Source organism: Bactrocera dorsalis, chromosome 5, assembly GCF_023373825.1.
Source record: "Bactrocera dorsalis isolate Fly_Bdor chromosome 5, ASM2337382v1, whole genome shotgun sequence".
NCBI lineage: Eukaryota > Metazoa > Arthropoda > Insecta > Diptera > Tephritidae > Bactrocera > Bactrocera dorsalis.
In genome coordinates, this window is record NC_064307.1 from 1,502,970 (window position 1) to 1,528,767 (window position 25,798).

General features: G+C 35.0%; 2 protein-coding genes across 10 annotated transcripts; one reads left to right on the forward strand and one right to left on the reverse strand.

The window, feature by feature from the left end:
* Positions 1-369: 369 nt before the first annotated feature.
* On the forward strand, positions 370-8,326 carry LOC105232713 (titin). Its single transcript, XM_011214502.4, has 3 exons — positions 370-909; positions 4,167-4,466; positions 4,532-8,326. Exons 1-3 carry the CDS (start codon positions 838-840, stop codon positions 7,550-7,552), a joined length of 3,393 nt encoding a protein of 1,130 aa, XP_011212804.2. The 5' UTR covers positions 370-837; the 3' UTR covers positions 7,553-8,326.
* A 1,984-nt stretch (positions 8,327-10,310) lies between these two features.
* On the reverse strand, positions 10,311-22,541 carry LOC105232712 (uncharacterized). 9 transcript variants are annotated; one of them, XM_011214495.4, is made up of 4 exons: positions 21,869-22,541; positions 14,219-14,394; positions 11,888-12,410; positions 10,311-11,810 (listed from the first exon to the last, which is right to left on the reverse strand). In XM_011214495.4, exons 2-3 carry the CDS (start codon positions 14,285-14,287, stop codon positions 11,904-11,906), a joined length of 576 nt encoding a protein of 191 aa, XP_011212797.2. In that variant the 5' UTR covers positions 14,288-14,394; positions 21,869-22,541; the 3' UTR covers positions 10,311-11,810; positions 11,888-11,903. The 9 variants fall into 9 exon arrangements, with proteins under 9 accessions (XP_011212797.2, XP_011212802.2, XP_029408832.2 ...); XM_011214500.4 differs by having other exon boundaries at positions 22,429-22,524; XM_029552972.2 differs by having other exon boundaries at positions 11,901-12,410; positions 14,219-14,318; positions 21,869-22,483.
* Between the last annotated feature and the right edge of the window lie 3,257 nt (positions 22,542-25,798).

Here is a 25,798-nt window from a genome sequence, read left to right on the forward strand (position 1 = left end):
AGCTACGATTGCAAAGCGAAAAATGCGCGCGCCAACCTAAACACTCGTTAGCAAAATACTTTGTTGAAATGAATGAATTCATTAAGCGCCGGTGTAGTGGTAGCAGCTGCTGTTGTTGTTGCGATTAGTCTTGTTGACAATTGTATGAGTGTGTGTACACAGCGCCTCACTGTCAATGCCATTGCCGCAGAGTTGGCAAGTCGCTGGCTCAACCGGTGTTGTGCTGCGGCTCAGCATAATGTCCAAACTCTAGCACACAGACATAGAAGAACATACTTACATACATGTGGGTGTTGCGGCTGCATGCGCTCGCGCCTATATGTGTGCGCGCTGCTTGGTGGTGTTGGTGTGGTCTCCTCATTGAATTCTTAATAAATCAAAGTGAAGAATATAAATGGCGAGTAACGCACCCGAAACAGTCGCAGTTAGTAACATTCAGCCAACGGAGCCTCACAGTGGAAGCGAGTGCGAGCTTTGGTCTGAAGCACCATTTCTTTTAGAAAATTACAAACCACCAAGCCAACCAACAGACAGACAAACGAAATAAATAGCCCAGCCTACAACAACAGCAAACAACGTCGCAATAATTCAACGGATTAGCGGAAATTGTGCAAAAAAACAACAACAAATTACCAAAAAGGATTAATGTGCATTTTCGAAATTTGTTTTGCGCGAATTTCAAAAGAACTAGTTTTTGAAAAGAAAAAATAAATTTAGCAAACGAAAATTGAAAGTGTGAAAAAGTGAACGTGTGATTTTCAGGAAAAACTTTTTTTAGAAGTTCGAGGTATTTTCTTAGCGTGAGAAAGTTTCAGCTGTCGTGAGCGTGAGGGAAATATGTGGAAGCACACTTTACTGTTAGTGTGCCTCAGTGGCTGCTGCCTGGCCGGACCGCTGCATGGAGTTAAGGTGCGTTGCAAGAATTAAAAAAATATTATTTTTAAATTTGCAGGGTAGTTCGAAAGGAAATTTTGTGAATGAACGAGCCGTAGGTGAATAAGTGTGCTTCAATTATATGCACTTAAGTACACACAAATATGTGAGGTTCTTAGCATATTAGCAGTCGGAATTGTATTGGTGAGGAAGCTGAACACATAAAAACTAGCAAAGCACACACATATGGGCGCATATATGTGTTAGTGTACCTTACTGGCTTTCTTCATGCATTTATGCACTTCCGTCAAACGTCGTGTGCCATTTGTTCGATGACAAACGGAAGTAATACAATCGTATGCCGCAAAACTCGCAGGCAATTGGTTGGTGTGCGAGGAAAAAGGTAGCGCCCAACAATTAGAACCAACAGCGTGGCTTAGGCTCCAACTTGCTTCATTCATTGAAATTCCAGACGTTTAGTTATGCCTTTAAGAACGTCGCAGACAAACATTTAAACACCGAGTTTGATTCTACTTTATATACTTGTATATATATGCGTGCAAACATTATCTGCTTTCACGGTGGCTCACTTCGTTTGCCTCTTTCACCCTGACTCATTGGGTTGCCAGATTTAGTCAATACCCCTCGACAAGCCAAATATGTTAAGAACTTTTGAAGCAAAGCAGAAATTTTTAAAACAAAAACGAAAATAAATGCTGCATATATATCATGAAGCGATCAGCGTTTCCTATTCGGTCGTGTTGCAAAATGGTTATGCAGTCGCTGAAATGGTTTGCGCTCCACTTTTGGGCTTCCTTTATGTAGTCTACGAATGGTCGGTATCGAACTTACATTTTAAGCAGTTTAATGTATGCCCATCTGCATAATGTCAAGAATTGTGGATTGCAGAAAGAGGTGAAAACGAAAAAAGTTTTATCGGTAACGGAGAACTTGGACTGAGAGTATAAAAAATGCCAATATTGTGATTTTTTAAAAGAAAACCGATAGTATTGAAATTTTTGGCGAATAGTCATTCATGTCTTTAAAATATACAATGAAATTTTAAAAACAAAAAATGAAATAAAATTTGAATTATATGGGATTTTCGACGGCACATATAAAGGTTCGCCTCTGCTGCTTTGATTCCGGCCTTCTCAAGAATGAAACCTAAAAATGAAAAAAATTCTTGTAAAACTTGAAGATATTCCTCGTACAATGACCAACGATCAAAAATTTACAAAATGGCGAGGTTTTTAAAAAAATAATTGAATTTTACCCCCAATTTGGCTTTTTTGGTTTGTCAAAATTCGATTTTTGATCTGATCAGAAAACCTATAAATCATTGTACTATATGCAGATTGATATCACATACAGAACAGGCAGACAATTTCATGAGGATCGGATCATTTGTCTTGAGTTTGAAATTTTATAGAACCACTACTTTAGGTTTTCTTATTTCATGTATCTAAAGCTTTCCTGAAAGAACTTGAATTACGAATCTCGTATTATTTCGGCTACGTCATAAAATGATGAATAAATTATTCAATTTCTTGGAAAGTGTGATTGCTCTGAAGTTTGGTACTCCATTCTCTGACCAAATTTAATATTTGGAATCAATTTAAGAGTGGTTTGATATTTGAATACAAATTCATAGAAGTTGCTTAAAAATGTAAATAGCAATATTATAGGACCGCTATATATTTCCTCTCCACATATTAAAAATACTGGAAACACTTGCTTTAATGAAATCCTATAAATCATGCAGTTTATTAGCCTTTCGTTCACAAGAATTGAAAGTTCTCAGGTAGTATTCAATTTCGTAGCGTCTGGTCTATTTATTGTCTCCTTTATACATATTCATAATATAAGATAACGTCCAAATAGACTTGTTCATATCACAGTTGTTCCGGAATAAAATTATATGTCCTAAGAATTCAATCAGAATACCAAACTATCACAAAACTTATATACATTTTTACATTAATTTGAAGAATATAGCTTTGAGTTTAAAAATTTCGTCTTCTTATATCTCCAAAAATGTCTGAGCTTAAAACCACAAAAGTGGAGAAACGAGTAAAAAATTATGAAGCAATAGGGATAAGCAAGATACTCCAATACAGAACAGATCGCAAAATAGATTTCTTCATATAAAAATTATCTTGATTCGTTTGATTAACACTATTTTTTATTATTTCGAGTTAAGACGTTCTTCTAGTAGCTATGAATTTAACCAACCGTTCTTTAAGACATCTACAAACCCAACATTCAACTGACTAAAAAAGACTATGACTGCCACAGGTCATAAATCATTCATAAATCACCGCGTCCACTGAATCACTGACAGTCAAAGTAATCAACTATTAAAGAGTCTCATTAAAATGCAACAAATCATGGTGACTTTTACGCAAATCGGAAAGTACGCAATAAAAAGAAATTAATATCTATAAAAAAACGCTATAAAAATAAAAAACAAAGAAGCAGAAACCATTCGAAGCTATTAAGAAAAAATAACGAAATATAAAAAATTTAAAAATATATAAATAAGTGGGAGATGTCGCAAGCAAATGCACCCGCTAAGCGTTCAGCAGGCGAACGAAAGTTTATTTACACACACGCGCAGGTGCAACCGACTGCCGTTGAGGCGAAAACTGTCAAAACAACGCAGGGCAGCGCAAACGCAATACTTACCAAAAATGTGCACCCTAATGGGCGACATTTCAACAACACACACACATATATATGTACTGAAATATATTTGTGCGTTTGTGGTTTCACCTCGCACCTAGCGCAGCAAAACTAGAACAGCAGGTGAAATTTTGTTTTGCAATTGCTTTTTGCCGCCCATAAGACCAAGCGATCAAGCAACCGAGCGATGGTGCGATGGTGCGGCCGCGCAACTGTTTGTTTCGATTACAGTTGCGCCATTTTGCAACCAAAATTGACGATTCGCTCGAACCGTCGATTGATTTCCAAATTCCGCCACATTTCACCCAACAACAACACAACGGGCAGCGGTAAACTGCGCAGCACGCACGCCGAACGACTGGCGCCCGCGGTCACGTGCGTATATGTGACTGTGGCGCAGCGTTTTTGGTAGCTACGAGTCCGTGCCTACTTGAAATGCAGCGCAGGGATTACATAAATTTCGTGTATGCATAATAGCAAAGTAATGAGGAGAAACTGATGGATAGATCTGGTCTAGTGGGGACGCTCTTTGCGCCGCCATTGTCGTAGGCATGAGCTCTTTCTTCGCAAGAGAAAAAATAATAAGTTTGTAATTTGTCTACTTTTAGCGAAATGTGCCCATTGTGCTGCATGAAGATGATGCCGAGCTGGAGCGTCCCGCACCAGAGCCACTGGCGCCTGAGTACCCCGAGATGCCGTCGACACTGACCTTGCCCAGCAATGCGACTTCGATACGCGCCGACATCACCGATAGCTTCTCTTGCGATGATAAAGTTTATGGTTATTATGCGGACGTGGAGAATGACTGCCAGATATTCCACGTCTGTTTGCCGGTAACGTACGCCGATGGCAAAGAGAATACATTCCGTTGGAGTTTCATCTGTCCTGAAGAGACTGTGTTCAGTCAGGTAAGTTCTTTCTGCGTAAATATTTCACTTAATTATTCAGCAACATCACTGTTTTGCTTTTGAAGGAATCATTCACCTGTATGCGTCGCGAAGACATTGCCTTCTCATGTGAAGACTCTGTTAACTATTATGAATTGAACCGAAATTTTGGTAACACAGAAGAACAGCACGTTAACTCCAACAATGCGCAAGCTAACGAAGAGCAAGCGGAAACCCAAGCCGCGGAGCCAGCTGAGCCCGCCGAGCAAGAAGTGGAACAAGCTGTTGCGCCACAAGCAGCTGCTCCAGCACCACAACCAGCCAAGCCAGTTAAGCCTGTGAAGATGCAGAAACCCAATCGTAGAAAGCCACAACCGAAACCACAACAAAACCAAGCTATTTATCCCACAAATAAACTGCCATCCATTATGCCACTACGCAAGATGCCCAATGTCGGTCCAAACGTGCCTGTTTCTGTACCCGCTGAGGTAGTGTCCGTACAAGCAGCTGAAAAGGATGAGGTAAAGGTAGTGCCACCTCGCTACAAGAAACGTCCGGCTGTCTCTTACAATAGCGAGAAAGAAATTGTTGAAGTGCCTGCCCAACCTTTCAAAGTCGAACTAGTGCATACTGTCAGCAACCCAGAATCATACAAACGCAGACGTCCCACATTTGCACACAAAAACAATGTTGTTACTAAAGTTTCTGAAGATGTGCCTGTTGCCGTCGAGACCGCCCCCGAGGCTGTAGAAGCTGCAGAACCTATTGTGCCAGCAGTTAAATTCGAGTCCAACTTGGGCGCTAGTCCGGTACAAGCACAGGAAGAAACTGTAGCGGTTGAAGAACCTGTAGCGCAAGTTGCTGTAGAATTGCCAGTTGCCGAAGCCGAAACCCCAATCATATCAGATGCCGAACCACAAGCTTCTGAAATCGGTGAAGTCGCTGTGGAGCCAGAACAGACTTTGAAAACTATCGCCGTACAGCCACTTGTTCCTGATGCCGAAGCTACACAAGCGGAGGAAGCTTTTGTGGCGCCAATTGAGTTAGCGCAGCCAGTTGTAGAAGCTGAACCTGAATATGTGGCACCAATTGCAGAAGAAACAATTAAAATTGAAGAACCTATTGCTGAGGAAGTTTCCAAATCCGAAGAAGCCCCAGCGGAAGAGAAGATCAAAGTTGAGGAACCATTTGTGGCCGAGTTGGAAGTACCAGCAGAAGTAGAGCCTGAAAACGAAGCACTCAATAAAGAACCTGTCGCCGAAACTATTGAAGATAAACCAACTGTAACTGGAGATGCTCTTCAAAATGCGGCAACAGAAGAAAAAATTGAGGAAGTACCCACTGAGCAGCAAATCAATGTAAAAATACTAACACAGGCTGAAGAACAAGCTCCACTAATCGAAAACACCGAGGATCAATTAGCTGGTGCATCTGAGCCAGTTGCTCTGGAAACTGAGCCCGAAGTGATTGCCCCTGTTGAAAATGCAGAGGAATCTTTACCTGCTCTGCCCTCACTAGAAGAGTTAGAAGAACAGAAGCCAGCCAATGCTGTTGAAGTTATGCCTGCTTCACCCGAAATGGAGCAACAAGATCCTATTGTACAACAAGCTTTTGAGGGCAGTGATGCTCACTTGCAAACTGTTGGTGGTTTCAAACCAGTAGACCCCGAAATGGCCGCTGAGGCTGAAGCACTTATCTCAGACTTCATCAATACTCTGAAGAGTGCACACCCTAATGAGAAACCCATTTTACCAGAATCAGTGGAAGAAGAAGTACCAGCAGCTTCTGCTGAAAGTGAAGATACTAAAATTGATATTATAACACCACAACAGACCGAAGAGAAAATAGTAGAAGCCGAAGCGCAGCCAGAAGAAGTACCAGCTGCAGCTGAGGACAAAACGAACTCATTGAAAACCGTAGCTTCTGAAGAACCATTGGTTGAAACAGAAAATGTCCCTGTTGTAGCAGGTAACGAGCCGGTCGAAGAAGAGGAAGTGAAAGTTTCACCCCTCCTTAAATTCCCAATCTCCAACAGTTTCCCCGCCAACATGTATCAAATTCCTGTTACAGTCATTCAAACACCCTACGAAGAGGTGCAGAATGCCGAAACCGAAGTGCAAGAACCACAAGAACAAATCAATGCTGAAGAAGTAAAAGCTGAAGCACTGGAAGCTCCTGTAGAAGAGGCAGCACCAGCTGTAGCAGAAACTCAAGAACAATTGAAATTCCTGCCAGAAAAAACCGAAGCAGAAATTATACCAGTTGAAGAAACTGAGCAAGAAGTTCAACCCGCCATTGTCGACTTTGTTGAAACCAAACCCGAAACTGTGCAAGCTACTGTCGCTGATGCTGTAGAAGTCGCACCAGAAGCTGTACTACCAGCTCTTCCCGAAGTTATGGAGACTGTGCCGGAGACTGAATCAGAAGTAGCCCAACCCGCCGCTCCAGTGGCCTTCCGTCCGATCAGCATTGACGATATCGTTGAATTGGTTAAAGAGCGCTTAGATCAAGCACCTGCCGATGAGAAAGGCGCACCTATGGAACTTATTGTCGACTCCGGCAATGCCGACAAGCCTGTTGAATTGAAATTTAGTTTGGAAAAAGGGTCAGCGCCGCAAGAAGTATCAGCTGAACAAACACCTGCCGAGGATATCATTTTTCCCATTTATCATCGAGTGTCCGAGCCTGAGGTCAGCGCTGTCCAAGTACCCGAAGATATCACTGCAGAAGAGCCCAGCGCATTCGTGACGGAACTCAAAAAGTTACCAGTTGAAGCTGAAGCCGTACAAGATGTAGTCGAACCGATAGTACAAACTGTAGACCAGGCTGTGCAAACAAATGCCGATGAACTTGAAGCTAATGTAGCCGTCAAGTCCGCAACCAACACTGAGACTGAGCAGGCAGCTGAGGTTGTGGCAGTGCCAGTAGCGAATGCGCAAGAAACTGAGAGCGAAGCTGCTGTCGTGTCAGCTGATGAGCCCGTTCAAACCGAAACCGTCGAAGCTGAAAGTGCGAAGGCAAATCGTGCCTTAAGATCTCGTAGTTTGACCAAAGCTAAGTTAGATCCACGTAAACGTCGCTTCCTCTTCAGATCGGATGCCAGTTAGATGCTGCAAACACCTATTTTATGCCCATTGTGAGCACACCCTGTATGCCGCAGGGTGAGCGTGCACGTAACGCGTACGCAACCCGCCCATAAAATTCCTACAGCTTAGGTTTCTAATTTTTCACTAAAAAATACACTCTGCTTGACTCCACTACTACAACTACAAACACCGTTTGGGACTGAACGCGTTATCCTCAAATTTTTTGTTGTGCTGGGTGTCACAGACCGTGGATTTCAGCGGAACTGCAGAGAAAAAAAATACGAAAAAAATTCTACTCAAACTTTCTTTTCTTATTTAAGTTAAACTAATTTATGAATTTAGGTCTACACACTACTTTTTTATATGAAAAACTATAAAAAATGAAAAATGCAAAATTTAGAAAAGTGCGTGAAATTCACACAGTTTCGTTTGCCGAAGCCATATAAAAGAAGAAAATAATTTATTTTGTTGTTGGAAGCATTTTCGTTCAGTGCAGAGAAATAGAAGCGATCTTAAGAACGCTAAAGAGTGTTCTTTTATATTTATAGATATATTAGGATGCATATTTTAGATGCTCCAATTTGCTTAAGCTGAACAAAAGTGACAATCGAATAAAATGAAAAATAATAAAAATTATATTAGAATCTTTAATTTATTTACGGTAAATCTGTATATTCCATGAAAAAAGTTATTAAAATATTTTGTAGATGTCCGGCAACTATCACATAGCATGTAAGTAAACAGCGCACTCCTTCAAGAAACTAACAACAATTTCTATTTCCGATTTATCGGTTTAAGTTTTGGCGTTGCAAATTATGAAAAAAACTATACGAGTATTCTAAACAAATTCTGGAACCTCAAACCTCGTCATCCTGCTTGTTGGCAACAGTCGTGCATAGGAATGGGTGCTTTAACTTTATTTATTGGCATTCATCCTTTGGACGATTGCTGTTGATGATTATTAGCTGCCGAAACCCGCTGTGAGTTTTTTCTTCGAAACGAACATTGTTATTATAAAAAGCTAATTTTGTGAAAAATTCTCAATTTTTCGATTTTCCAAAATATTTTGACGAATATTGACGAAAAAACGAAATATTAAAGAAAAACGCGAAAAACGAAGTCATCTTTTTTCAATTTGTTATAATCGAAACATTTAAACATATTAAATTCGATTTTGAAAGTAAACTATCCTTAATTTAGATAGCGATTTGTTATTTCAATGACTAAAAAAACTTTAAGTGAAAGTAAAAGTAAAAGTTTTTCAACTATAAACTTTTTATTTAAGCGGACGGCTTGATTTGCTTTTGCAGAATCCGAACGAAATTTCCAAAACTGATTTTAATAAAAAAACATAGTTCTAAATTAGAATAGCACATTTATTCTCGATCGTTTTGAAAGCTTTTAATGCTAAATTATTTCAAGAGTTTTGAATTTAAACTTGTAGTAAGTTGAACTTATTATAAATAAAAAAATCTAGTTTTCAAAAAAATTAAAATGAATTGGTTTTAGTTCGAATATTTTAATGACATTAAGCATTTCACCCAATCAAAACATAAAAAAACAATATTTTTGTACCAGCCCATAAGAAATCATAAGAAGTAAATACAAGAATATGGAGATGAGAACCGTGTTTGTAGATCCGTCGGGTTCATATTAAATTAAAATTTCGAAAGCTTTATAAGCAATACCGAATTTTTTATGAAAATTATAATTTTGAGCGAATTATAGAGTCTACATTGAATACTTACGTTTCAGCCACCACTTTTGGAAATAAACCAAACAAAATCAATAAAAAATTTTCACCTGCTGTGCTACTTTTTTCTTTCTGATCGATTTTATTTCCATAAATCAATTGGTGGACTTTGACGCGAAAGTTTAAAGCGGTTTTAGCCATAAAAAAAAAATTGGATAACGAATTCAATTGAAATTTTGCGTTTTCAAGGGAATCGATAGATGAACTGGAATTGATACGAAATCGTTCAAAATGTCACAGAATTTTTTGGAGTCGCTACTTTATAACGAGCGCAAGTATTTGAGGGCCAAAAGCCTTCAGTAAAGCCCTTGAAAAAGTCGTTCTATTGTCAGTCCATTTAAATTTGATTATTATGTAATAGTATTAGAAAGGTTTCTGTTAATTAATGAAAAAATCTGCATCACATGATGTAATATCTGCGCCAATTTCAGATTTTTGCGTATGAACTCGTGGTTATGGAACAGTCGAACTTTAGCCGGTTTTAAGGCAAAAATTGCTTTGGGTATAAGTGTTTTATTTATTTTAATGCTATAATTCGATTCAGAAATTCTGGAAATAACGATGCCTTCCTTGTTAATCGCAACATTTTTTTGGACAATCGAGAAAACCAATTGCATTTCCAATTTCAAATCAAAACAAGTACTTTTTGGACTTGAAAGTTATGGAGTATCCTGAATCACATTGGAAAGAGGTGCTTGTTTGAAAAAGCAAACGTTTAAAAAATATTATAAAAGAAATATATTCGAAATTTTCAACAGCCCAGCAAGTCACGGCTACCGAAGTTTCAATAAATATATTCAAATATTAGCGTAGAAGCTAAGGCAAACATACCCTATAACTTATAAACTCTTTGCGTAAGAAAGAAATGAACAATCGCACGTACACAGAAGTTTCGGTTATAATTGTCAATTAGGCCTTAAAATATCCAAAGAAGCTTTAACAGAAAACACTGGCACCACTGTTGGTTAATTAACCGCTGTTCTAACTGATAATTGCTTTGCGGAGTGGTTTATCAAAAAACGGCCATTGAACAATGTTGACTTCCGCGTGTATATTTGTAAAATCTAAATATTTATTACATACAAAGATACAGTGCATTTATACATACATACACGAAATTAAGTACATTTAATTTACATTTTTATAGTCGTTTTAGGAGTTAGCACTAAATTATCAAACTATATTTCAAAAACCATTCGCTAATATAATGAAGTACGAACTTTTGTAATAACATTCAAAAAAATGTTAGCCGAAAATATGACTTTCAGGTTTTTAATAACGATATTTAAAATACAAAAAGAAATTACTGCTGGTTTTATTTAAAGTTGCAACTTGTTTTTAAGGTTTTGTTGTAATAATTTTGTTGTAGTAACTATGAAAATTTATTGTTACAATTTGCTTTTTTCACCAGAAAATTTGGTGAATCAAAATGAATAGATGCTCATTTCACAATATTTCGTCTAATTAATAATTTAACTCCTATTTTTTTTTTAATTTTAGTTTTCGTTAAAAATTAATTTAATTTTTATAATTATGATTACATTTTTACATACACTAAATTGTCTTATACTTTGGGTAATTAGCTGTATCAGGGGAAAATACAAGTAAAATCTGTTCAAATGTAGTTATGTACAAATATAGTTTCTTTGTAAAAAAATTAAAATTTTTAAAATAATTTAAATATAAAGCTATTTATTTAATATAAATCTAATATTTTTTATTTAAATTAAATTTTTTTTAAGAAACTATTTAATCTGCCCGTTTGTAAAGTTCTAAGGTTCTGCCTTTACAACATAAATCTAACAATTTAAAAAACCTTAAAATCACATTAAAAATACTTTGGTCTTTATAAAGCAGCGTCTATATTATTAATCTATACCTGGGATCGCCGAAAGTTTTTCCAGTTTTTAGAAATATCAATTAAGATCCTTAATTTGTGTGAACTGTTTCATATATTAGGAGTTCAATTTTCGCAAATCCCATTTTATTGACATGTATATGGTATACACATATTTTTTAAAGCCTAAAACAGCTTCTGGGTTCCTCAACTAGAGTAATGCTTCACAATGAAGTTATCAATTGATACTCTGATTGCTTAATGCTGAAGATCATAATAGTCGGCGACCATGTTAGAGGAGTTCATCTTAGTTTATAAGAAGTTCTTTCCGCCTGGAATATCTTGAAAGTCTTCGAAAAATATTAATGGATAGAAATGTTCATTGAAGTTATCGTTTGGAGAAGGGGTTTAATTTTTGAATGGATTCACTTCACAAATTATCGCACAGACTTTGAAGTATAAATAAATATAATATTAAATTTAGTTTTTTGCAAGTCGACTGCCACAGAGCGTGTGGAAGAGTAACTGTAATTTAAATACAATGATTTTGGCTTAAAAATTATTATATAACGATTACTAGTAGTACAAATAAGTAAGTCCATAGTAAAACCTTAACATATAATTAATCGTGTGATGCATATTTTTCGCAAATAAATCACTTTATGGGCGCGTGGGTAATCCTTCCATAACTGTAAGAGAGAAAGTTTAATAACATTACTTCAGCATATATATACATACATATCTTCACATCTACAAACCACATTACCAACAAAACGAACCATCTAAGCCTCCGTCTCCTCATTGGCACCCTCCTGCAGCTCTTCGGGTGTACGCAGATCGATGGCGAACTTCTGTCGGTGTGGCGTAATATTATCAGTAGGCGATTGTTCACCCGATTCCTTAACGCGTCGTGAGTACTCTTGGAATGCAGCCGCTAGAGCATATGTCAGTTTGCGAGCCATAGCACGACTATCACACACGAATGCATGTACCTCAAACGGATTCGGATGTTGTTCGTCTTTCACCACAATCATGGCGAATACTCGAGTGTAGACCAAATCTTGCACACCATACGAAATCGTATCTATCGGATAATTCCAATTATTCACACTCGCTTTTGGTGTTATGATTTCGATGCTAACACCATCGGTTGATACTGTGAGATCACATTGTGGCAGAACTTTCTTAGCGGATACATTCTTGGCTACACCCACCAGGATATCGACCGGTCGGCGAGTGAATTTAATACCCCATAACCCACGTGCTACCTCGGACCCAATGTATTTGACCTGAAAAATAAAAAAGGATGTGAGAGGAATACTATTATGGGAGAACTGTAAGAGTGATGGTTAAAACTGATGCGACGAAAATGGACGAAAATTGTTATATCTTCGATGAATCAAAAGATGAAACAGATTATTTTGTGTTTTTGATTTTCTGTTGGACTAAGAGGGCTTCGGAAATGAGGGTTCAAAACTATGTCCCATGCAATTAAAATTAAATTCGAAAATTGTTGCTTTAATTGACTACTATTGCTACTATTTTGAAATCCTGAAATTTCGGGATTTACCAAATGGTCTCTAATTACATTCGAAAGTTCAGGAACTGTAAATATTTACGAACCCGTATTTGTTTATGTTTACAGCACTGTATAAGTGTTCATATATTTGCATACAGACCGTAACTGGTCAGAACATTGCGCATGCGCAGCTACCGGATGTAACGGAGCGCACTTCCACGAATGACTGCCAGACTAACACGAATATTTATTTTTTCATTATTTTTCGAAAAAAGAACTAAAATAATAAAATACCACGGACGGAGTGTGAAAAGGTAGTATATGGGTACATATGTAAAGTAAGCTTTATATACGGGCCTTTCGAATTTCAGAAGCCCACAACAGTCTAGAATAGTATTACAAACTTGTGTAAATAATAAAGTGTAATAATTTGTAATCAATTGTATGCACAAGGTTTTGGATAGCGAGTACACGGGCAATCGCTATCGACGAAATTTCAATGTGCAGCGATGTGTGGCGCTGGGCTCGCTTGCTTGATGGGTAAAAAGTGTGCAAGACGAGTCATTGAGTGATTCGTCGCATGGTTATTTACATTTGTACTTAGTAAATATATGTATGTATATTTACAAATTTAAATGAATTTACACTCAACGTAAAGTTTATAATTTCACAAGCTTTTCGTTTATATTATATATTGTACATGGTATATTCGAGTGAGTAAAAAATTGGATTTAATACTGTAAATATGGAATATGACAAACTTTTATCAGATGAGCTAGAATGGTCAACTTTTATTTATAATTATTTGCTGATATTTAGAATTCCAAGTGCATTAAAAAAATATAAATAAATTAGTGGCCATCAGCGTACTTCCGGTCTGATTTTTTAGCTCGATTTATCTACACGCTTTGGCAATTCAGTTAATTAAGATGATTACTTTGTACTATTTTGTGAGTTATGATCGTATATTAATATATAAATAATATATATGAAACTTTAGTTTACAATTTGAGTATGAAATCGTTCCGGTAACGAAAATAGTAATTATTGAAAGCTCCATGTAATGGGCACAAAATAAATCCTTGAAAACAACCTGAGAAGGGGTCGATGCCCTAGAAGAGTATATTTTATAGAAATCGACTTGAAACACAGTTACTGTTTTAAAAAAGTTTTTAATATCAGCTTTGTTATGCAGTATTTATGGACACAAAAAATGATTGGAATCGACTTTTGTAACAAAAGAACACGTTCTGTATTACGTCGATAAGATGTGCCTAGCTTTCTCAGAAATATGTTCAGAAGCTTATCCAACTGAGCAGCTATAATAACATAAGAATTTAATATGTTAGCAACTGTTTGGAATATCATTATCCTACGAGGTCTCAACACTTCTGGAAAAATTCTATTTTCGGTCATCAAATTCAAAAGCTGGGGAATAGTTTTTGATCAAGATCAAAATGATTTGATGGGAATATTCCATATAATTAGGTTTCTCCTTAGTTACTCAATGCGAAGTACGTACATATATAGTATATATAGGTAAATATACATTTTTGTTTTTTAATTAATATGTATTACCTTAAATGTTAATGGCAGATCTTCCACGTTGACTTGGGCCTCCAAATCGGTTGCGGGTGCAGATGTCATGATGGGTTTGTTTTGTTTTTTAGTACAAGAACAAAAATCAAATAATTTAATTAAGAATTGTGTTTGCTTTTGTACTTGCAAATTGATGTGTTATGCCAAGGTTCAAACTGCAAACCAAAATAAAATAAATTTAATAATTTTAATGGAATAATTAAACATAAACACAAAAGAGTTTTAAAATTAAGTATAATATATTTGTTTAATATTATTAACTATCACTAAATGGTGAAAATATACTTATACATGTTTTTATAATACAATAAAAAAACATTATTTTAGTATCTGTCTAAAGTCTAGACAAATTTCAAAATATAAAAATTGTGAATGTACTATACATAGATATCTATTTATCTACGCTTCTCAGTTTTCTACCGCAACGAGGCATGAAGATGAAGTTAACAAAATTAATGACCATTAATTCTTATCTTATTAACAGATAAAATTATTCAAAAATAGCTTTAGCATTACGGTACATGTAGTAAAAGTTGTTGTTATACATATATGTACAAAGAACTTCTGAGCAGAATGGAAATAACAATGATTATTATTTAAGGTATGGGAAGTTTTTATAACCGTCTTCCTTAATATCCCCAAAAATTAAGCTAAAATAAAGCATAAGATAAAAAAACTGTTAAACAAACCAAAATGCTATCTGTGAAATGAATGTATTTTAAAATGTCACCTTTAAAAATTTGCTTATATTTTGCACAACTGACATTAGGGTGGACACATTTACTAAGTGAAAGGAGTTATTTATGGAACCTGGAATATAACTACTATCTAGATGTTGTGAAATATATAATTATGACAAAAGTTGTAACATTCAAATATAATGTTGTTTAAAAAAAAAACTATTTAAAAATTAATTTTAAAACGGTAGATATATTTTTTATAACATTTTACAAGTTGATGGTTTTTTTGGTATATAAGGATTTTGTAAATTTGAAAAAAAATAGGTTGTATGAGGTTAAAAATATGTTTATGAATATATATTTCGCGAATATTTGTAAACGAAAGTTATAATGAAAATCAAGTACTCAATTCATCTTATAGATTTTTTGTCATCGTTTTTTTGAGATATCTTAATAAAATGTAGGTCTTGAATTTTGAAATTCTCATTATCATATCGGAATCAGACAGATCGGACAACTGTATCACATATCTCCCATAAAACCTATTATTCAGATTTTTAAATCACCTTAAAATCGCCAACTCGAAACCCGTTTTAGACCCATAGTTCAAAAAACCAAGTTGTTCAGCATAATCCATAGAACATTTACCGCTGAAGCGATTTTATAGAAAAACATCGATTCGCTCTAATGTACATACGAACGAGTATGTATGAGTGATCAGCATGATGAGCTGAATCAATTTAGCTGTACTCAAAATAAACATAACGGTTATTTTTTAATTACTTGACAGTTTTTCCGAGTCGCGTATGCGTGTTTAGGTAATAATGTACCACCCTAATACAAGTTCTTACACCTTATCAAAAACGTGGTTGAATTTAGGAATAACGTTTATTTGGGCAATGAGTAACTGTAATGAATGTTACCCACTTGTTTTGAAAACTGAACACTTAAGTAAATATATACATACGCGCCTACTTTGATATGCACAAATGGTATGTGTGTAAATATGTAAGAGCTGACATACAAATTTTGAAATACATGCGCTGAAGTTAGAAAACCATCTAGATAGCGAAAGCTGTCTATTGCTATCAAAGTTTTAGAAAAATCCATTTTGAGTTCGAAGCTTGTCATCTTAATATCTGGTTGATATATCTTGTAATGCGTTTTACTTATATTTGAACACATTCTTTGCCTTCAATTTATCTTTATATCACTCACATTTAAATATGAACTTATTTAAAATATGTTTACCTTAAATTAAGCTTTAAAAGTCATTAATTGTTACCATTTACTACCACTTATTTTAAAAATTATATTTTTTACCAAAAATGAACTTTGAGATCGTCACGCACACGGCAGTCAGATCACCGACTGATTAGTCCATAGTACTCACAATTGTTTTATTATTTTTAACAAAAATTTATTTCACACAATTGTATCAGCAAGTATTTATTTCATCTATTTTTAAACAACAATTCTATTGTTTCCATAGTTTTGGTTTTTTTAATTTACGATCTTCAATTGCCTGAGAAATGCATAGTCCCATTGAGCATTGAAATAAACACAGACGAGACAGAGACACGGCTTAACAACCGCAGCGTACAACACGCCCGTTTGAATTGGTGTTCCGTCTTTGCTTCCGACTTTTTCATTGCTTTTTGGCTAATACTCGGCTGTGGGCACGCTCGGTCAGGTCACAGCGAAGCGCTGTAGCCAACTGCCGGCGCCTACGGCCGATCGCCCAGGTGAGCAAAAGCACATGCGGCAAACGATCAGCGACTGCCGCGAGCGCCGCGCACTCTTCGTTTCGTCGGCAGCGACGCTGACTGCGCATATTTCCCATGGCTGACTTCGTTATTTGAGAGTTAAAAATATAAATATTTACTACAAGTACTGTTAGTGGCATACTTGTTGCTTTGGTGGCGATCGCTTTGCTGCGGTCACTGTTTTCTGCCGGCGCTGCTGCCGACAGCGCTGCTTACGCGCATTTTTGCTTGCACTCGGAACAGCGACACATCGGAAATAAGCAACTGTGGCGGCACCAACCATAAAATAACTAATAAAACATTGTATTGTGTTGTTGCTGTTGTTGTTGTTTTGTACAGTGGCATCAGCGATCATGCGAAGTGTATGAATGTGGCAGATAAGCAGTTAAAATATGCGTGAAGCGGCTGGCATTCATTTATATGTAAATATGAATGTTGGTATGTGCCAGCATGTTACTTGCAAAACAATGGAAATACAACTAAAATAACAAACTATATATTTCAAGTACAAAAACAATGTCAAATATAGTATATACATGTATGTACTGTCACACTATGTGTCTGTCTGTATAACAGTTCCAAGTTACAAGCATTTGATGAGCTTGACTTGAGTCACCGATGTTAATGACCACTGGGAGCCGGCAATAAAACGGTGGAACAGCACGTAAAACACGCTAACACCTAAATGGAGCACAAAAGTATAAAAAGCGGTCACATAATCTGACGTCATTAGCACTTTATGAACCCGATGAGAATTGTTCGTGCATTTTCGGATTTATTTATTTTATGGCAGTTCGAAATTAATCTAAATTAATTAAAATTGCATTGGTAAAACAAATACAAAATTATTATAAACTTATTTTAAAATTAAATGACAGCTTAAGGCTTCTATAACAAAATCTCAAAATAATTGTTAGTGCTTTTTATATAAATTTCAAGTTGGTGACTCTGTCTAAAGAAATTAGTAAATTTAGTAAAATTCGTTTAGTAATGAAGTTTTTTAGGAAATTTTTGGTTCTCAGAGATTCTTAGTGATTATTAGTTGAAACTGATAACATTTGGCGCTGTAATACATATTTTTATTTCTTGTGGTATTTCCAGTGAAAAATATTTTTTTTCATCATTTCAAAGCAGACTCGTTGTAAATTAACAAAATCTAGAATAAATATAGTCGGTGGAGAGATTACTCACAGTTTTTCTTTACTTGACTATGGGTAAGAGGTATGACTTATAAAAGGTTTGTGGTTACGTGCCTTTAATAAACTTTTTGAGTTTTTTTTCGTTAATTGTAAAGTTGATTTTCCGGTAATTTTCGAATTATGACTAAAATTAGCTGTAACGTATTAATGTGTCACATAACACATAATATTTATAATTTATTCTAAAAAAATATTTGCAGAAAATACTGAGTATAAAATCATTCTTCAAAACTAATTTAACACCGAATTAAATTTCAGAGTTAATAAAAATTTAATTAAAAAAAAAATCGATATTGCTCTCTAGGAAGAGATTGAGAGAATGACGGAAATGTGACTAATAAACGAGGGCTTTTGAATTAGCTAGGAAGCTTTCTTCTATATGGTCTTCTACACAGGGTTACAATTAAATACGAGCATTTGTTAAATCACGGGCCTGAAAGAAATCTACAAAATGTAAGAATGCCAAATACGAAAACTTTTCACTATTTGGTCTCAAGTTTCTGGAAGAATTAGATTTGTATAGACGCCGAAGGCTAGAGACAGCCTCTTGTGGAGAAAACGTGGGAACGGGTACAAAGCCTTAGAACGATATTTCAACATTTCGTGGAAGGATAGGGAGTTATTTGAGAGAAAAGAACGTGTGTAAAATTTTCAGAACGAAATCTCAATAAAATTGAGGGTCTTAAAAAAATTGTGGTAATCCCACCAAAAAACCGTTTTCAATTGTGTGACCATACACCTCAACTTTAAGAAATATATACAATATATGTATATACATAAACAGAAATTTAATTTTAAACTTAAAAACTTAATTAATTCAAAATTAAAAAAGTATTAAATTAAAAAAAAGAAAATTAAATTTAGTACAAACGATAATTTCGGTTAACAAATGTTTAACAATTTAATTATTATTTTAGTGAAATTTTAGTTTTAAAAAGTATATTGCTGAAGATGAATTAGTTCATAACTAGCTTGAAATGGACTAGTTGTAAATCAATGAATGTTGCCACTAGTTCAAACAAACCAAATTAAATCGAAGAAAAAACTGAAAAAAAAAATAAAATCAAAATCCACTTGGTGCACATAATTATGTAAATTTGTATATAAGTATACACTACATGTACATACATACATCTGCACAAGTATTAAGCATTTTGAATGAATAGTTTGTTCAACAACCAGGAAGTATTGGTGTACATACTTTTGCCATTGCTCCAGTTAAATTGTATTTCTGCGATTCAATCACATTCATCTGTATACATATGTACACAGATACCAATATGTTTGAACAGGCATGCGTTTGTGCATGAAACACGCAATAAAATTGTTAAAGTCGTTCAATTGTAAAATTAAGTAACTTTTCGCCAAGCAAACGCCCAATTGGCAACAGCAGCAGCTGATAAGTAAAGCTTAAGTGTATGTGTGTGGGTATATGCATGTATAAATATATGTGTGTATGCGTGGTAAATATGATTTGCAACTTTGGTGCATAAAGTATTTATAATCTTTCGAAAAGGTGGGTACAGTGCATGCATCAATTTTATTGAAGTGCTGATTAGTAGCACCATACAACATAGTAGTAAAATAAAATAAATAGAAAATGTAAAAAATAATGCAAATATATTGATTTTCAAACATTTAGGATCAATTTATATGAATCTACTAAAAGTCTCCGGAATTTTGTGTCTTGAATTTTTTATGATTTCCACATTTTGCCTACAAATTGTCTTGACATTTTAAACGAAAAGTGTAAAACAAAAATATGTGTAGGTTAACATATGTATATTTATTGATGACAATATATACTATATATACTTCAAGCTTTGCTTTTCTGTCACTAAACAACGGTATCAGCTAATCATTCAACTTGCTTTGGAATTCACCTTACTTTCATTTTGGCAATAAAACACATAAGTTGTAATGTTTTCTTGACATTTTGCCAATTACCATTAAGTCAGTTCACTAATTACAGTTATTTCAAAACATATTTGTGGTTAAGATGGCTTTGGTTTGTTGCTCAAAGAAATTTTAATTAAGTATAGAAACCACAATATTACAAATATATACCAAAATCCAATTTGGCCCGGTTCGCCGCCAAATACAAAATGTTATAAATATTTATTAATCTCTTGAGCCAACAGAAGCAGGCCTTAGCTTATTCATAAACTCACGTCCCGATACCGGTAATGATACATTTTAAAAATGTGGGGCTCCCAAGTAAGATGAGGTTAAGCTTCTCTTTTGCAATCTCTACTCGAAGTCTTTTTTTTTTTAAGATTAAGGTCTTTTCTTACGAGTCTAGCATTTACTTGTACTCTATTCATACCCTAAACATTAACCAAAAAGTGTTGAGATTCTCTGATGCCAATACGAGAATTCCAAGCAATGTTTCTTACAATTTTTCGATGTCATCTCATTAACAGAGGAGAAGGGACAACTCGCTGAGGTAAGCTGTGATGACTTCCCGACGTTACTTAACTTTTTTTCTTTTATATTTTCATATATGTGGCAACCCATCTTTTAGTTTGGTAAATATATATTTGATGATTTATTGAGTATAAGTAAATTGAGTCTTCCACGAAAACGCTGGCGATTAGATGCACTTGAACAAACGCTGGAGTTTCATATATGCAATTATTACTTATCATTAGCACATGATAACACTTGTGAATCTAAAAATAAGTATATATAGAGGTAAACGTATCGCTGCACATGACAGTTCTCCCGTAATTGTGTGCCTTTTTTGAAGCATCTGTTTCGACTGAGCGCTCTGCGTTGTTTGTTCTGAGTCAACGTGTAGGCCGATGGGGATCACATGCAATTACATATGCACATTAGGGTGGGACAATTTTTGTTGAATAAAATTTACCAACTTAACATATGAATAATTGAAAATCCAAACCTAAGTTTTTACGCTAATGCAAATAATTCTTTAACATGAAAGTTAATTTCCACCAAACAAACAGTTATGAATTTTACTAAAAAAAATTTTCTTTACAATTTTTATAACAATTTTTGTTGCTCGCATTGCTGCGCCATAAAGTAAGTATTATATGTTAAAAAAAATAAATTAAAAAAAAACTCTAACCACCCTAATGCTTGTATATCAGCTAAGCGTAAACGTAATTAGTTATTGCCGTATGGGCGCGCTCCCCAATGCTTAGCTGCTGAAGTGCAAATTTCTATGATATTTTAGATTATCCACTCGGAACCCCGCCTCAGCGGTCATTATCAGTCAAATCCGCTATGGAAATGCTGGTGCAACAACAATTGGACAGATCAGTTTGTGATCCGAGCGCTTATAGGTATACATATGTAGGTGCGTGTATGTATGTATATCAGCAGCTTAATGCAAGTGTGTTGTTGTTGGTAGCTTGTAGCAATTAGTTGCACATGTTATTTCAGCTTTTCTTTATTTTTTGCAATTTCTCACGTTCTTCATTGTTATTGTTGTTGTTTTTTCACATTTGCATTAGCTGAACTTAACAGTAGCCCAGCGCTTAACACCACGGTGTCAACTACTCACTTATGTACGTGTGTGTGTGAGTGAGTGTGTGTGCTCCAGAAGTTTTCTCTGCGCTTTAACGTGTTTTTCGCCTTTTGTTTTTATCCAGTTTTAATGGGTTTTATTGCTTTGCTAAAGTTTTTTATTTAATGTAGCTTTTTGTTTCGTTTAAACGCGCTTCTAAGCCAAAGTTTACTTTGTTCTTGGCTCATTTTCTTTGTTGCACGCTGACATGTTATTAGTAATCCAACAATTATGGGGGATATTTATAAAGAAAAAAATAGGTGTTTTACCCAATTTGCTGTTTATAAGATTTATAACATTGACTTTCTGATGAACTTATTTTTTGTTCTTTTAAAAATTACAAAAATTAAAATTTTCCTAAAATTTTACTTTTAAGATATCGCTAGTTCGAATTTCACCTTAAAAACTGTTTTCTGCTAAGTCACCTATGTATGTATGTATGTATGCATACTCACTAGCCTAAGGTTTTTCGGTGGTTTTCTCCTCTACTAAATACTTCCAGCGGCAGTGGGTTATTTGTGCGCCCGTTATCTCGTCTTGTTTGTACAAATATACACAGGTAATTATATATATATGCAGATATATGTATATACATATATGTGTTGAAATGTTTATAAGCACCGCTCAATGGCTCCAATTACTTTATGCTTAACTTTTGGTTTTGCTTTTATTGTTTTCTACATTTACTTTTCGTTTTATGACCGTGTTATTTTATTGCCACAATTTTTTTTACCGTTTACTTTTATCTTATCTCTTATCACAGCCTCGCACATTGATAACGTACTTGTTGGCTTTGCTTCGGCGCCCACCTGTTCATTTAAAAAAGTTTTAGTGCTCTTTGAAGCATCTTTCGTCAATTTGTGTTTGTTAGTCACTGCAGCAAACTATTAATTTTTAAATTTTGTTGTTGTGTTTCTTAAATTTCAGTAGAATTACTTTTATGTTGTTTTATTGACGAATTATATTATTTTATTAGCCTCCACTAATTTCTACAGGTGCTCTTTCGTTTACCTACATTTGGTTACTAAACGCCGACGAAAACGCCACTGCAGCACATCAACCCTCGCGAGCCAACTGATCGTCGGTGAGCAACGAAATTATCGTGTGTTCGCTCATTGGCGCTTGGTTTCATTATCGTTGGCAATAAAGTTGGTCAGTGATTCACAAACTTTTCTCGTCATGTTGGAGTGAGAGAGGGCGAGAGAGGGAAGAGAGTGAAAAGTATAAAATTAATTTTGTCATCCAAACTCGCTTGCTTTTATATTTTTGGTTCAATATTTTCAAGTGAGAAAAAAAAATAGGGATCGGTTCTATATCATAACTGAAACGTCAAAAACTTGATCTGAATCATTCCGGATTAGGACTAGGTTATCACTTTTGGAGGTATATATTGATTGAAGTTTAATAAACAGGTACATTTATTAATGTTTTTATCAAAACGGTCAGCTATATCATAGAAAAGTCCATCTTACCTCAAGCAATATTCGTCACTTTTACGACGGCAAATCTTATTGGTATTTTGAAATACATACAAGTATTTCGAGTAGTGTTGACAATTCCACTAAAAATGTAGTATTTATGAGATGTAATTTTGGATGAATAAATTTTAACATTGCCTTAGAGACGAGAGCTTCCTCAGACCTCACATCACCTGCATTTCATAGTTGAGCCGGCCTATCCAGTAACACGTAGCTGGCTTACCTATTGACATATGGCATGCCAATACTTCAGAGATTCAGATCTGACGCTTTATAATTCGTACAAAATATTGGAGGTTGCTTTTTCATGGATTATTTTATTTTTGAAGATTAGAGAATACATTGCTTGAAAATATCGCGATCCATGTAAGTTTGGAATAAATGCATACATACTCGTATATTTAGCTTATATAGAAGTCAAATTTGTTGAATTCCAGTCTGAAAACTTTAAAGAAATAAATATACGCTTTTTTAAACTTCAGATTATAATAAAGCTGTTACTTAGATTTTCGGTTACAGGTGATTGATAAAGGCATCAATTATATTCCTTTGAAGGTCACCCCCAACATATTTCGGCCTGCTCAGATTAGTTATGAATATTTCACAAATATATGTATGTAAACCGATTGTACTGTTAACTTTAATTTTCAAAACAAAACAAATATTTCCATAGTTCCTAGATTTCTATATCTAAACATATACATACATACATTGTGGAAAAAATCACGTCGCTTTGTTTGGTTACTTGTAATGTCTCATCCTGCAACTACGAAATTTCACTTCGAAAATCATTGTTAGATAATTTAACAGAATCGTTCTTTTCGTGTATCCTTTTTCGAAGGATCTGTTAGAAATTTACGTAAATAGTGTATGGCGCGGCATTTTTACCCAAATTTCCATAATTTCACACGGCAGCGCTAAGCGCGTTCTCTGGCGGTGAGTTTTATAAAAAATCTTCCACTTATCATACTATCAACCAATAGATGTCGCGAGGCTTGAAAACAAGAAACAGCTGTTTGTTTCCGCCATTTCAAATGAAATTTGCTTTAGTTCTCGAAATTTGAGCGTCGTGAATGTTATCTGTGATTTTTTAGTGAAATTTGTGCCTTTTAATTGTTCATTGTATTTAGTTTTAGGTGATGAAGTGTCATTAATGTAATTAATTGGTGTTTAAAGAAAAGTAAAGTGAAATGAAGTAGAAAAAAGTGCAAATTTGCAAGAAAAGTATTTGCTGCTCAGCAAGTGTTTGCCGCAGTTCCTTTATTGTTGTAAGTATTCTAATTTATGTGAATAAGAATGTATATTTTGTGAAGTTTTTGTAGTTTTATGTAAAGTTGAGTGGTATTTTATTATTTTTAGCAAAATACATTATTGACCGCATTGTAAGTGTTATTTTAGCAGCTCTGCCTTCTCTTCTAACTCTTGGTCCGAATACAATGTCAAGCGTAGACGGTAATTTCACAGCATTTCTAGTTCATATAAAGCTTTGCTAAAGTTGTTACTCAAAAACAGGTTCTTGGCTTAAGCTCTTCTCAGTTGAGCCAGTTAACTTTTGGATAAAGTTTCAAGGTTTCTTCTATTAGACTAACAAGTTTATATTGCTTTTAAGAAAATCACAGGTTTGTGGCTAAATTAAATTTTATTAAATTTTTTCGATAAAGCATAATAGAGTTAATCGAGGGACATCAACCGATTTTAGTGATTTTTCTACTTTTCATTACAAAGAGGGCTACAGCCCTCTGTTTCCTTGATTTCTTCCCTACACCATTTAATTTATATATGAGATAATGCGAATATATCTGATAATCAATAGAGTGTTCATGCGTATTCGCCGTCGATTGTGACACATTATTAGTTGTTTCACATACTATATGTAATTCCAAAGGATTTTGTGTTCAATCTATTCGTTTGATTTCTCTAGAGTGTCCGCTATCTCTAAAAAATTTGTTTTACGTTCAGCTAAATATTCTCCAACTAATGGGTCTGAAACATTTCCGTGTTGTTTTTCGTAGGTTAGTTCAAAGTATAAGAGATAACCTAGAATATCACACTCCCTACACTGAACTATAAAACTCACCTAGTTGTACGGAAAACTTTATTATTTGTCGAGGCATTTGACTACTACCGTCGGATATCTGGATATCTGTCCCGTAAACTAACCGATTAAAATCGCCCTGTGGAAAAAGCGTCTCTATTTGGAAAGGTATCTTCTCGAAATTTGGCATATATGTGTTAATATAAAATATATCTCTACAACCTCCAAACATATTGTTCATATCGGACGACTGTAGCATATAGCTATTGTTCAAACAGACCGATCAAATTCATGATAAAGATCTTTTATGCCATAAAAATGCACCTGGGAAGGATATTATGGTTAAGGTGAAGTCCTAACGTTTTTTTATTAAAATTTGAAACATATAAAAAAATTAAAGGAACCGAAGCTGGAAGATAAAGTGTCCGAGCTATCACTTTTGTGTACAGTTCTATTAAAACTTCATCAGTTAGTGTCATTAACAGTCTATTGATGGCTTTTTGAATTTTCAGCACACAAAATTGCGTTTAGTCTAAAACTACTAAGTCGTTTATTATGAACCTTGGTCGTAGAACGATATTGTCCTGACTTTCAGTTGTTTTCTGTCGTATGTTTGTTAACTAGGGGTGGTTTTTCCAAATAGGCAGGACCTTTGTAACGGCTAACGTCAAAGAATATAATTTGTTGAGATGATTCGTGAAAGATATTGAGAGCCTCTGCCAACTCTTGAAAGGTATCACGACTACTTTCTACACAACAGCACAATTTCCGACACCTTCCTTCATTATTATCTCCTTAGGGATGTGTCTTTCGCACATTTTCAGTAAAGTAGACGTCTCAAAGCATGGCTACAACAGTTTTAATGATTCATT